Source organism: Accipiter gentilis, chromosome 20 (genome assembly GCF_929443795.1).
Source record: "Accipiter gentilis chromosome 20, bAccGen1.1, whole genome shotgun sequence".
Taxonomy (NCBI): Eukaryota; Metazoa; Chordata; class Aves; order Accipitriformes; family Accipitridae; genus Astur; species Astur gentilis.
Genome location: NC_064899.1, coordinates 4,271,150 through 4,285,361, shown reverse-complemented (window position 1 = coordinate 4,285,361; position 14,212 = coordinate 4,271,150). Strand labels below are relative to the sequence as shown.

The following is a 14,212-nucleotide window of genomic DNA, read 5'->3' as shown; positions in this document are numbered from 1 at the left end:
GGAGAGTTGACTCATTAAAAGAGACATCCCTTCATAAGGGCTGAACATTGGTATTGTCAAAATGGTGTACCATTATTTAGCTGCTTTCAAATTTGACAGGTTCTCAGGTCTCATAATTTAAGGAAGTCACCCGGGCAGAAGATAAGTGTTGAAATGTTATGGTTATTTTGCAAAGCAGCCATTCCACCTCAATGCCACAGCTTCCTTTTGTAAGTAAGAACACAGACTGCTCCTCCAGCTCATGTCACAAAGCCAATTGCCTTATAAAGCAGAAGGCTGTGATTTTAAAGTCCTCCTCCTGTGGATGCAAAATTGTCTCAGGTGTTAAGAGGGACAGTGTTCAGTCACCTTTTCCCAAAGAAAGCAGGGAGATGCCAGCTGCTGCCCACTCCAACAGCAGGCGCTATAGTCAGCCCCTGCCTAGCCTCATACTCCGCACACATATGGTTATTCTGCACAGAACTGTTACAGAAACGCTGTGCAGCAAAGTACGGCCAGCAACTGCCTAGGTGTCTTAATCAACTTGGCAGTATTTAAAGGGTGATATACTTCAATTCAGCCTCCTCATCAGTGATGATGAATCATGTCTTATTGGGTCAGCTGCAATTCTTTTCAGCAATACACTTTAACAAAGGTCCTCGGAAAAAAAACCCTGATTTTTGATAGCTTCTACAACAACAGGCTGCCCCTTCTCAAGCTCCATATTTTTGTAGGTAAACAAGCTTTCAGAAATCATCTCCTGTATAGAAACATTTTAAAAGGCCAAATGAAAACTAGGAAAATAAACTTGTATTAAATAATTTACTTGTAAAAAGAGGTAAACTCCTTTAGACAAAATTTGATGTGTTATAATTTCATTTTTTTCAAAATGAGTGTTGTATTCACATCCTATCTGCACAACGTGATTTTCCAAGAAGCAATTTTATTCACATTTAAGTTTCATTCAGAGCAAGTTTTAGCCCATCTTAGGAAATTAAATTTATGGAAAACAGCTATACTCAAAGGTGTCAGGAATTATTCACCAGACTCTGTAAACAAACTAATTTAGACTCCCCAAACATCCAACTCTCCGGTCCATCTTAACATGACAACTGTAGCTTCCAAAATTCTATTCAATAAAGCCTTACATAAGCAAAAAAGTAATAAATAAGGCGGTAAGGTGTAGTTTATGTGATTAGTCACAAACACTTAGACAGCTGCCTGAGATTATTGCAAACACAGTGTATATGTGAATTTCAAAAAATTGTTTAGTACTAATAAGTGTAACAATGTAACAAAACACGCAAAACAATTTCCTAGTAATGAAGGTTATCTAGTGTTTTAGAAGTGGTATCTTCAGCAGGAGTTATCTTGCCCTAATGTATCTCTTCAGCTTTGAGATGAGAAGCAATTCAGGCAAATTCCTAATGTTCTGCAGTTCCACAGCAGATGGGAAGGCTGTGTGAAAGACAACAGCCATTTTAACAATCATTTGCAGTTGTCTGTCTGAAATCTCTCCTAAGATACTAGCAAGCAGCAAATGAGCAAACAGCATTCAAGAAGTTCAGCTAAAAAACGTACTTTCTCCATCCCTAAAGTGGCATACTGTAATACAACGTTAGCCTACAAAGCCCACTACACTGAAAACTAAGTGCCACATACCAAACCACAGATGCCACTCTTTGAACTTCAACCCAGATATTCAGGTTGCTCTTAAAGCACACAGCAATTGGGTGTTTCCTCAGAGTGCTACCCCTCCACCCGGGATCATAATTACATCCTTTTAAAAAGCAACTTTTTATGTCAATTAAGCAGTTCAGTTGTCAGAGGCACGAAAAGCCCCAGCAGCTTGTGAAAAAAGGCCTCCCTTGATGAGATTTAGATTTGTTCTTCTCTGCATCACCCAGAAAAGAAGTAGCAAACAAGAGCTTCTCTAAGCTTCACAGTAATTGATGATGCACAGAAGCTGTCAGGAAACCCAGACCTATGAACACACTAACAATGAATAGGACAAGTTACCTAAACTGAAAGATTGAAGTTTTGGCCATGGGGGTTGGGGAGTTTTTTATTTATTTTCTGTTATTTTTAAAGCAGTATTCTACCTATTTCTCAACCCAGGTAATGGTCTGTACTGCAAAGATTAATTTGCCACATGTAGTCTGCATTCCCAGGATCCAGCCTCCACTCTGAACAGAGGAAAGAAGTGAATTAATTAGGAAAATCCTAGCTGCATCAATCCTCCTCTTCCTTGCAGTTCCTGTCAGGTAGTTCTGGAACAGTAAAGCTCTCCTCCACTTCGTCAAGGGCTGCAGAAGACTCAATGTCCATCGCATTCCTCCCCCCAAATTGTATATTAATTGAAGCAAGCATTCTTCTGAACTCGCAGGAAAGCTTTGGGATGCAGCCATGCCTTCCTATCATTGAGCTAAACACCCCTCGGCAACACGATTTTTCCATAAACACTGACCCTTTCAACTCTGGGGACAAACTAGGATTTCCCCTTTCAGGAGGAATCCAAAGATGCTTTGATTGCAACTCCGAGGTTCACTCCATTTATGCACAAGTTATTCTAGCAATGGTATCAAGCGAGCGAAACCCCACAACAGTGAGCATGTCTTTAGCTTAAAGCTTCCGACTTCTTCAACTCTTCCGAAAGCGGAGCTCATTTGGCAATAAATGAAAGGAACTACAGAATCTGTTCAAGAAGTAGTGTTTTTCGCCCTTCCTTTTCACAATCTTCATGCATATTTTGGATGTGAGAGAGGTGTATTCTTTGGCAGTTGCCTTCTGGACTCCCAAAGAAATCGAGCAGACCATAGGACCATCTCCCTCGCTCCACCCACAAACCCTCAACTACAGAAAAGAAAAAAAAGAAAAAAGGCTGTGGAGGATGTAGTGATCCTATATAGTTGCCCAATGCTACCAGGGGAAGATGTATATCCTATCTAGTTCGCTAAATACTATGACGTAACACATATACAAGACAGTTAAAAGTTAAAGAAAGCTTAAAACTAGCTGGCAGGAAGACAAACTTTCTGTACTTGCCATTGGTTTGTCTGACACCAGCTGACTGTTCCAGTAGACCTTCACACCAGCAGCAAAGCAGCTGAAATTCATCCCTGATGCAACTCCAGCGAGACTAATAGGTTTCCACACGAATGAATCAGGCCCTGTATATCTAAAACCAAACCCACTAAAGTTTCACTGAAGCGAAATTGCAGGAGTACAATCTATGGATAACAGCTGGAGAACATTAACTCTCCCCCTCCTTTCCTGGGGTTAATTTTTTTTTTTTTCTGTTCAGACAGGAAGCAGTCATATACCATACTGCATAATATAAGGATCCTGGGATAGAAAGACAAGTAGAAAAGGATTACAAAGAGCGCTCTAAAAGTTTTTAGCAAAGTTCTGCTACCATAACCCCTTGAGCTACCTCCGCATTTTAAGCCACGCCGCTGCCCCGACATCCTGAATTGAGACAGCAGTTACCTCCCACCTATTAAAATAAACATAATTAAGGGTATTTTAAGGGTCTCAGCACAGCGGGAGCCCGAGGGATGTGTTCTGGTTCCCGGTCTGGGGGGGGGGGTCCGGGCGAGAGGGGCCGCGGCGGGGTCCCCCCGCCGCGGCCCCTCTCGCCCGGACCCCCCTCCCAAGACCGGGAGGACCCCCATTGCTACCCCAGCACCCCCTTTCCGACTCACCCTCGCTGCCGTACTGCTTGCCATTGTTCGCTCCCATCCTGCCGGCTTCATGCTCACCGCCGCCTCCCTCGGCCGCCGCGCAGCATCTCTACCGCGGGGCGCGGAGCCACCGCGGACGATGGAGTGGGAGCCGGGGTGTAGTAAAGATGGGGGGGGGGGGGGGGGGGGGGAAGAGCCTCCAGGAGTTGTTTTGGGTTGGTGGTGGTTTTTTTTTTCACGGCGACATGTCCAAAGCAAACTTGCGATTTCCTCCACTTCTCGGGTGGCCGACGCCCTCCCTTCCCCCTCAAAAGAAAAAAAAAAAAAAACACGGGGGGAAAATAAACAAAAATACGATGTATCGGGACGCCTTCCCCGCCCCGGTTTCCAACCGGGGTGTCAGGGCAGGGGAGGTGGCTCCAGTTATAATCCACAAGCAGGACGGGCGGGACGGCCCCCGGGCGCAGGCTCCACCGCCCCGCGGCCGGCGCTGGGGCTGCTCCGGTCCTTCAGCGCCGTTCCGCCTTCCTCCTCCTCCTCACAGCCCCGCCGCTGCCGCCGCCTCCCCCGGGAAGCCACCGCCAGCCACTTGTTGCCCGGGGAGGGATGGAGGGAGGGAGGAAGGGGAGAACGGCCGCCACCGACTTTTGTTAGCGGCAGGCGCCTCCTCCCGGCGCCCGGCGCCGAGCGATGGAGGGAGGGAGGGAGGGAGAGGAGGAGGGAACCGAAAGCCGGCCCCGGCCTTTAAAGCCATAGCGCCCGGCCCCGGGGGCTTCCCTCGCCTCCCGCCCTTCTCCTCACAGGGCTCAGCCCCGGCCCGGCCTTCCCGCCCTTTTCTCCTCACAGGGCTCAGCCCTGGCCCGGCCTTCCCGCCCTTTTCTCCTCACAGGGCTCTGCCCCGGCCCCGCCGTCCTCCGGCTCCCACCGCAGCTCGCCCCCCGGCCCTACCCCGACGGGAGGGTTTACCGAGCCCTCCCCTGGCAGCAGGGCCGAGCCCCGAAGGCGGCCGTGAAGGGGAAGGAGAGGTGGGAGGCTGTGCGGGGGAGCGCCCGCGGCGGGACTGGGAGGTTTTGGGCCGGGTGTCCTGCCCAGGGTCGGGCTCCTTCGGGGCTCCCTCCAACCCCGAGCGGCTCTCGGCGATTGTCAGAAGGTCACCGTGGGTGCGAGCAAGCCGCACAGGCCACCCGTGTACCTGTCCTTCCCGGCTTCTCCGGAGTTCGAGCTGTTTTCTCCTTTGCAAATATAGTCTTCCCAAAAAACACTCCATGCCAGGGAATCGCCGCTGGCCTCGAAGGAAAAAACCTGACTGTTTAACATCCCCAAACTAGTTCTTCGGGTATGCGATAGGGCTGGTGCTTTGAGGGGAGATGTTTCTATTTAATTTGGCTTTCTTAAAAAAAACCAGCTGCTGCTTCCTTCACCCCAAAAGACAGACTCTTTAACTCTCAAGACCACAAGGATTGTCAGGAAATCAGAAGCAACATATCAGAAGCCCGTTCAGCAAGAACGTTAGGGCTGTTGTTACAAACCCTGATAAGGACTCACCTACAGTTACCAATGTCGTCTAACGGGACTTTACGTACCTGGAATGTTGGACTGTGCTCAGTGGCGTAAGGGACACCATTAATGGGGTAAGGGTCTCTCCCGAGGGCAGCTGGCCCTAACAAGAGAATTGGGAATCAAGGTTTTCACTGCCACGGGGGAGTCCACACCACCTCTGCCCAGGAGAAGGGGCTGGATAACAAGAGATCCTGCCAAATGGGAGTGAGGGTAAACCGCATGCGTGAACAGGTTAATACCGAAACCACCAGCCCTGAGAGGATGCTTGCCCCCAAAGGGCTACTAAAGTAACAATAATAAGGATGAAGTTCGCTCAAGACTTGTAACACACACAGCCTGGGGAGAGGTGTGCCCACAGCCGCGCGTGAGTGAGGCTAGGACTCTTCAGGATGAGTCGTAGAAGGGTCTTTAGAAGTTTATAGCTGTTTGCTAACATTTTGCAAATACCTACTGTTGTGGTTTATGTGTTGCTTTGCTGATATTGATCCTCAGCATACAGCTCACCGATTCCCAGGTCATTACATGTCCTTATTAAAAAGACAAAACTGCTTTAATCCTGGTTTGAGTTAAACCGTGAGTTGAGCAGTTTTCCCTGCACCACACTATGATCTTATGTATGAAAAAGCCTGTCTTCCTAAATATATCATAACACACACAAGACAATTACTGCATGTACAGATAATTCTGAGCAAATTACATCTTCGTCAACATATGCAAATAGCGTAGGAAACTGCAGAGGCAAAAGCATCAAGGCTGACAGCAGTACAGAGAAAGTTTCTAAAACCTGAAGTTTTGGGGACAGGAGGTTCAATTAAAAAGAAAAAAATATGCATTTTCATTAAGAGGTGGGCTAGTTATCTGAAGCTGAAATGAGTACCAGCAGCACAGATGACTGACAAGTAATCGGGCAATGTTAATTAGGCTCTAATCCCATCAGATACAGGTCATTAATGCTTCTCCTTGTGAAAAAGTTTTGGGCCTGATTCAAGATGACTGCACATACCCATCAATTCTCAAAAATCAGTGAAGGTCTAAGAAAATATTGCCTTCTGCGGTCAGACTCATCAAATGACAATCATAGGTTTTTTAAAAGAAAATGTGAATCAGTCTAAAAATGTAGTTTTCTGTAATCAAAGCTTAATTTCTAAACACTGATATTAAACAACTTCATCGTGCACCAAGGCAGGCAGGCTCTGACCCAAGTGTCTGCTTTTAACATCCTCTATTTTCTTTTTGAGAGTTACCTCTTCAGGGGGTGGGGGAGAAGCAATCTGCCTTCTGTAAAACGGCAAAAGGTTACAGTGCAAGGTTAATGTCTGCCTCGTGCTACAGGCCTACAGACTGCCAGCGAAGACATACAACCAAGTACTTTTTTCCTGCTGTGTGGCTTGCAGGGTTTGAAAAACCCACCCCAAACACTTGCTAGGAACTCAGCTAGGGAGAGTAGGATGTTAAAGAAAAAAAACGAGGGCTTTCTACAGCACAGCAGCCTACCTCTGTCACTCCAGCCCTCACCCCCGACTCGGTGATGGGCAGCTGTGGCTGGCAGGCCCAGCCATACCGTCCTCCCCGCAGCAGGTACTGCAGGGCAATGCTGGTCCCCAGCTGTGGGAGAGCACACGCGGGCTGAAACCAACACGTGTCCCCGCTCCATGTGCAGCCCAGCTGTGCTTAATCTTGGCCTGAAATACACTGATGGGAGTAGCCACTGCAAACGACTCCCTAGGCAAGCTCTCAGCTCCTCATGTCATGCTGTGTGCTGTGCATCCCGTGGCGGTCAACCACCCAAAAGCTATCCCGTGTTTCTGCCTTCCAGGAAGGCCAACAATTGCACTTCTACCTCCTAGAAGGCTGTGCATTTGTTGCAGCAACCTTTCTTGCATATAATGGAGAAATTTCTTGGACCACTTGGAAACATAATCTCACATAGACCCAAGTGCATAGCTGGATATAAACAATTTTATGGGATTCAGAAAGAACAGAGCCTCTGTGAGAAAGCTCCAAACTCAAAATCTGATGCACCGCAACTAAAATGAATCCCTCTGCTAAGGAGTATTTTTGCTCATCGAGAACAGCATAGGCCGGTGTTTTGTGAGACAGGAACTTCAGCTGTTGAGGGAGACATGTAAAGAATAAAGACATTAGACAAACAAGTTACCACTCCATCAAGTACATGGCATAAATCCCAGGCATGTCCGACATGACCAGAATGAAAAGGAAAGGAAAAAAAAGACACCAAAAAAACCCCACCAAAAACACCCCCCCCCCCCAGAAGAAACGTCTAGAGTGGAAAGAACATCTTAGTTTAGGAGATTGGAATTCAGCTTTCAGATGAAGGACTGAATATTTCTGCACACTCTAGAGGAGAATGAGATGGAGGGCACACAGAGAAGCAGTAAAGTACCAAACTTATTTTGGTACAAAGACATAAAACTCTCAGCAGAAATGTATTCGTCACAGATGATACCACTGACAATGGGTAACCGTTTTGTGCAAGGCATTTTGGACAGTCAGTCTTGGAGCTTCATAAGCCCAAAAGCGTCAACATGAACAGAGAAGTTGGGAAATGCTAGTTCAAAGAGGACCTACAAGTTTCAACTAGGAATGAGTCATCTTATAGTATTTACCAAACGCTTGGTTCATTGTGGGATTCGCTGTGGGAGTCTGGGAGGCCTATTATGCCTAGTCATATGGTTTGGGACTTTGTACCATTATGGTGCCTGTGGATGAGTCCTAAGAAGATAGTTTCTTTTAACAGTTTCAGAGATGTTTCACTCATTCTTGGCAAAGTTGTGTAGTCGCCTTTTTCTTTTTTTTTTCCTCCTTGTCTTCCAGTTGGTCAGTACCTTATACATTGAGACTATTCAGCTTGAACTATAAACATAGTATACTTGTATATAAATACAACAGACTGGTAGGAGTCTCCTGGGGGTGACTGAGTTAAGCTGCCTGAACCACATCATGTAATTCCTTTGTGAAACTGTTTACAATAACCCTTTAAGATATCCTAGCCTTCAAAACAGTGCAAAGAATCTGAAAGCACATCAGTTCTGCCACTTTTTCAATGATCCAAAGGAGATGAAGTGCTTTCTGTAACGACAAGAATAACCTTCAGGTTTGTTGCCTCTTAATGTAAGCAGTATGAGCCCACCTAAGAAGGAAGGAGATGGAGTACTATCAGCTACTGGTTTTACAAGACTAGGAAGGATTCATTGTGATATGAGACGTGCCTTCCTATATTGCCATTTTCCTTCTTCATGAAGAGACATCAATGCATTTTTCTTAGCCCTGTATCCTGTCCCAGCAAGAGGAACTTGGAAATTATTAGGGCTGAGGAAGAACAAGAAATCTATGGGCCAAAATGTTTCTATTTGGATGTGTTGCTACAATCATCCCTGGGAGTGTTTGTGTTACATCTCTATTCATTATGGGCCTCCCTCTGTGGTGCATTACATGTCTCATGATGCACCATTTTCCTATGCCATGAAAAAAACCACAGCAATTTTGGAAGAAGTAGCCAAACAAAGGGTTCTGGATAAAGAAAAAATAAAAAAAATTGAAAGCAACTGAACTATGTCCATAAGGCATCATCACAGCAATTCCAAGACTAAATATTTTGGCTCTGGAATTTTTGCCACAGTTGTTTTTGGTGGTTTTTTTTTCTCCAGTTTTTGTCTAAGCTTTCCTCTTTGAAAAAATAATAAAGAAAAATCAAAAACTTCCAGCTACTTCCAATGAGCTTTATCTTGAACTTCAGTTTAAAAGCCATTTGTATCCCAGGCCCTCAAATTCCAGCAACAAAGTAAGACTAGTTTCCTGTTTGGTGTAGGAAGCTTTGATTTTTCACACTTGACACATTTTAAGCATTTGTTTTCACACTTTGTATTTAAATAAAATGATGAAAAAAATAAGTATCCTTTTAAAGACAGCAAAAGCCAAGTAATATTTTTCTAATTAATTCTACTTTTACATCACCATGTTCATATGGCTGCATATATTTTGTGAGCGCTCCATGATAATATCTGTGTTGACTGCTTTTGGGCATTCTAAAGTGAAAAAGAATCCAAAAGAAATTTGACTAATATGTTGCTGGCAACTTAAAGCAATTATCAAAAGCATATTGTTTTATTAACTACAAAATGATCCATGAATACTACCTACCTCCTAAAGGAAAAAAAAATCTAGATTATCATTATAGATAAAAGTTACGGCCTCATCACTATGTGATCTGAGAGTATGTGCCATTTTATCATTAGTAGCCTTAGTATAATTATGAGTGACTTGATCTACATGGCTAAAAAGCTGCAGGATCTAAGGATAGCTTGGATGATTGTGTTTTAAGGGGTAGCTTTTAGTGGAGTCTGTTCTGCTGGCTGAGAACTCTCATAGCATCCCCTCGCATGAGGTCAGGCTGCTCCAGCCAAGCAAAGGCTCTGGTCCCACAATGACTTCAATAGCTCTGGTTAAAATGCATTAAATCTAGGTGGTGCTCAAGTTTTAGGACACTTTGGACTTTAAAGAGTTTGTCTTATGATAGGTGCTGATGGGATCACAGAACAGATGAAGTACAGGCAGTTCTATCAAATAAAGATCTGGTTTTATTTTAAACTTCTTTCAGAAGTTCAACTAATTCAAATCTTAAACAAAAAGATTTTAACCAACCAGAGATTTTAAGACATTTTTGCTGATCTTTTTTCAGTTTTACAGGAGAAAATCCTCACTCGGACCTGATTTTTCCCTTCTTCCAACAACAAAAGCAATAAATAAAGTTCAGACTACGTTGAAACATGTTTTATGTCACATGTAAAATCTGTTGAAAAGAACAGTATGTTTGCAAAGTCAAGCTCCTGAGTCCCAAGTGTTAGAAAACACAGGAATGAAGACTGTGGGCAACTCCAGAACCACCGCCCTGAATTCCCCTGCCTCGTCCACAACACACCTTCCAAAACAGACAAGGTTGGGGCCTACAGCCAACACTCCAAAACCACTTCATTCCCAGAAGCAGTTCGTGATTATGTAAACGATGGCATTATAATGCATAAGCATAATGGTGCCATAGTAGGACTGTAGAGGTAAAATTAATGCTGGCACTTCATCGCTTATGTCTGACCTTGCAATTTTAATGTGGGTTTTTTTGTTTCGTTTAAAAGACAGGGTTGGCCGGTGTATTCTCCATGAACCAAGCAAAGAATGAACTTAGGAAGATACATTGCCTCATCTCATTGACTTCTATAGCAAACATTTGCAGGGTTGGAAGCCTAAGCTCTGCTAAACAGACTGCTGTTCATTGGACTAAGAGAAGCACTGATGGCAATGGAAGATTCTCCAAGCACCGTCGTTGTGTCTACGCTGTCCTTCGTCTCAGGATCCTGCCTGCAGCACACTGTGCAGCTGGTGTGGCCAGGTTTCCTTTCTGTGAAAAACAGAGCAGAGTGAGATTTGGGCCTGGGTTGTACGTAGTGGACACTCACACTGTGAACGCTCCCAGAACAGGGATGTGGACAAATTCTGGAAACCCCTGCCTAGAAACAGCCTGCAGGAATCAACACTGGGGAAAAATAAAGCATTTTTTCAGCAATGTGTATGTTCTCCCAAGAAGCAGAAGTGCTGAGGGATCACAGGGTCCTGGACAAAGGACGCTGCATTAGACTGAGCTTCTTCCAACCACTGCACCTTGATAAGCACTGTTCCTTCTGCTTTGACCTTGGTCCACTCCCCATACAAACAGTGCCACACCACATGCACGCCAACGCCTCATTTCACATCCTTTCTTCACATCTGGCTAGCTGTAGTCTCAGCTTCTCAGGCTCCATTTATCACAGATACTTCACTCAACAAAGCTGCCTTCCACCCTTCTGGTCTTCCCTTCCTGCTTCCTTCCTGTACTGTCTTCCCTCCCAAGGCGGTAACCAGTAACCTCTCACATTTCCACAGAATTTTTCTCCTCAGCACTAATCTCCACTAACTTCCCTCTATATTCAAGTCTTCATCTGTGTTCCCTGAACCAACTTTCTTCTGGTCTCTCACCACTGCCGCCGCCAGTTCCATTCTTCTGCCTCAGACTGATGTTAATGCAAAACATCCTAAGAAAACTCACAGGCAGTGGCTCTTGAATTGTTCAACCCCAATGGGCTCCCTCCCAGTTCTTTCTTCCTTTTATAAGGAGAGGCAGCACAATTCAGCCACATGAAGGGAAGTTTCACCAAGTTTCTATCAGAAAGTTTTGTTGTATTTCAGAGCTTTCTTAGACATCACACCTGAGTTGTCCAGCCTGCAGCCAGAATGCCTCATTTTCCCTTGGTGGTGTCACTCCCTTCAGACTTCCTTCAGATCCTGGCTTGACTTTCCCCAGTTTTCAGTGAAGAATCCACGGATAGCTCTGCATGAGGCATACTGGGGGGAAAAAAAGTCTCTGATGCCCCTAAATCTCCTCACAGGCCTGGCAGAATCATACCTTGCCCAGTTACTGGGTGACCCGACTCACAGATGGAGCTGAACTAGGTTTCCTCTGAGGCAGCTTGCGCTCACTGAGAGCAAGCTAGGTGCCTTCTCCCAAAGGTAAAGCCAACAAATGGTGCCTCTGTTGTCAGTAACGCTAATGCCACTCTATCACCATGTCCTGCACACTTAACCAAGAACCAGAACTTGGTTTGTAAGCAGCAGTGTGGTATGCTGAGAAAAAAGGGTGCTTGAAGAAGCGTGCACAAGAAGCTCCTTCAATACTGTAAGCTGGGCTACTGTGCTACAGTGCAGGAAAAGCGTGTGTCTATGTCACATCAGCATTTACGTGTTGCGACAAAGCTAAGGTGTGAACACCAGGCATGAACCCAGAGAGGACACTGATGGCAGCACAAACATCAGCCCATGAAAAGCACGTATACTTCCCCTTGCACAATAGGACAGTCTTGTTTGCATGCTCTGCTAGGAGGTTTTCCACATAATAACAGAGCAAGTTTTCTCTGCCTATGGCAAATGTTCCAGTGGAGTGATTCTAGCACGCAGTGCATCAGGTTCAGTGAAAAGGCCCCCTGCCTCCTCCAGTTAATAAAATCAGTCAATTGCTTCTGGGAAACAAAGTGTCATTGCTTCATTTCTAACATTCAGATCTATTATTCAAAATATTTTTGCTCATACATTTTAAATCACTTGCACATGTCCTTCATAGTTAAGAAAAATACTATAGGGATCTTATTACAAAGTGAGCCAACAGCTAAAGCATTACTTTTTCAATTTGATCTTCATTGATACTTCTGTTTTGTGAGACTGCCCTTCACCATACAACATGCCCCTCACCGATAGCTCCAAGAGGAGTCTGCCCATTTCATTACTGCAAAACTTGGCACAAAGAGACATCTGATGACAGCGCAAAGAGTGCAACAGACAAGGGTAGATCCTTTCTTCAGGATCTGATGGAAAGAAATGAAGAAGGAGGACTTCAGATCAACTGGCAGATTACAGGAGCTGGGATCAAGTACCTAACTCATTCCTTTCCCTTGGACAGAAGATCAAATAGATCAAGCAGATGGTGATAGCAATCAGTACAGGAGTGGGTGACATAAAACTTTAGATCCCATATTGAAATATTGTCTATTACTAAGGCTTTGGATATTTTCCCTTTAGATGTTTTTTTTTCCACCCCACTGCTTTCTCTTTATATGTCAAAATCTAATATTATACTGCTTAAAGGAATATCAAAATTAATAGCTCAAATCAAGACTGTCTGCTTTCAAAGCTGACATCTTCCAACCACCATAGAAACTGCCATGAACAGTTTAAAAGCCTTCAACAGGTTTATTTTGGTAGACTTTGCTCTGTCAGTACTTGATTTTTATCATCCCAAGTTGTGTGTCCTCATATGTCAGAAGTCACTGCTTTGTGGCCAAAATAGCTTAAAACCAGAGTGCTACTCCTAAGCCACGTCTGGTCGAGGTGCCAGGTATTCACTTAAACCATCAATAAATGCAGGTTTGTGTTAGCACACTGGAATGATGGGCATCTGGGCAAAAAAATCCTTCTGCTTCACACCGGGTTCATGGGCAACGGATGTACATTACAAACAGGTGAAGGACAGTGGGATATTAAACTCCCGCAGCCCTTTGTTGGAGGAACATGAGCTGGAGTCTTAATGTAAAGCAGTTTCTAGGAGAAACAGTGGACTTCAGCTTTCTCCTTCAGGTCAAAATACTGCAAGATACTTAAGTTATACATCACAAGACCAAGTCCCAAAATGCAAGCTTATGATGCCTTTAAAGTAGCTATTCTCACCAGAACCAGTGGACCATCAAGGCATTAGCAGCTAAATGTGGTCCACTCCAACAGGGAGCAGCTGGGACTGAGCCATTGGTCAAGGCTCAGAGATCTTCCAGACTCTGACAGCCTTGCCAGGTCAGTCCATTGCTCCATGAAGCTGCAAGAAAGCTACAAAGCTCTGTTGCAGGGCTACCACGTCTTTGGGAGCACCTCCTTGTGCAGGTCGAGGATTTTCCTCGCATCTCTTCCAGTCTCAAACTGTCACTGTCAACAAAGGTTTGGGGGTGCCTACAAAAAAACGCTCCTAGTACCCTGATTGCTAGCCATATTCATCAACACCTGGACAGCTGGCACCATAATCCTTGGTGTTTTCAAGGGACACCTCCCAGGAGATGCTGTTTATGAAGACAGGCTGCTTGTACTGATTGTGGATTATCTCTCCCACATGTTCAATAGAGGCACTAGCCCTGCTCAAGCAGGGTATTATTCGTTTCTCCATGTTCTTCACAATTCCTATTTCTTCCTTCCTGCCCTCTTTCCCAACAAGTCTTAATTTCCAAGTTAAACACAGTGGGTTAACGTAGTCATTATTATAAATCCTTGATTTTGTAACCGGCTAATCTTAAAATTTCTCAGATGTTGCATTAGTCTGCAATCACTGGTAGATTTGCTATGGAGGACACATCAACAGTTCTTTTAAGTCACTTTTTTCTAATATGATTGCTAAAAAGAGAGGAAGA

The 14,212-nt window shown here is 44.8% G+C and overlaps 1 protein-coding gene across 1 annotated transcript in view; it reads right to left on the bottom strand.

Moving 5' to 3' along the window:
- Positions 1-3,821, bottom strand: part of FBXL7 (F-box and leucine rich repeat protein 7) — a 188,726-nt gene extending 184,905 nt beyond the window's left edge. The window contains exon 1 of the mRNA XM_049823895.1: positions 3,684-3,821. Coding sequence (XP_049679852.1) covers positions 3,684-3,720 — 37 coding nt within the window. The 5' untranslated portion in view covers positions 3,721-3,821. The remainder of the gene's footprint in view (positions 1-3,683) is intronic.
- Between the last annotated feature and the right edge of the window lie 10,391 nt (positions 3,822-14,212).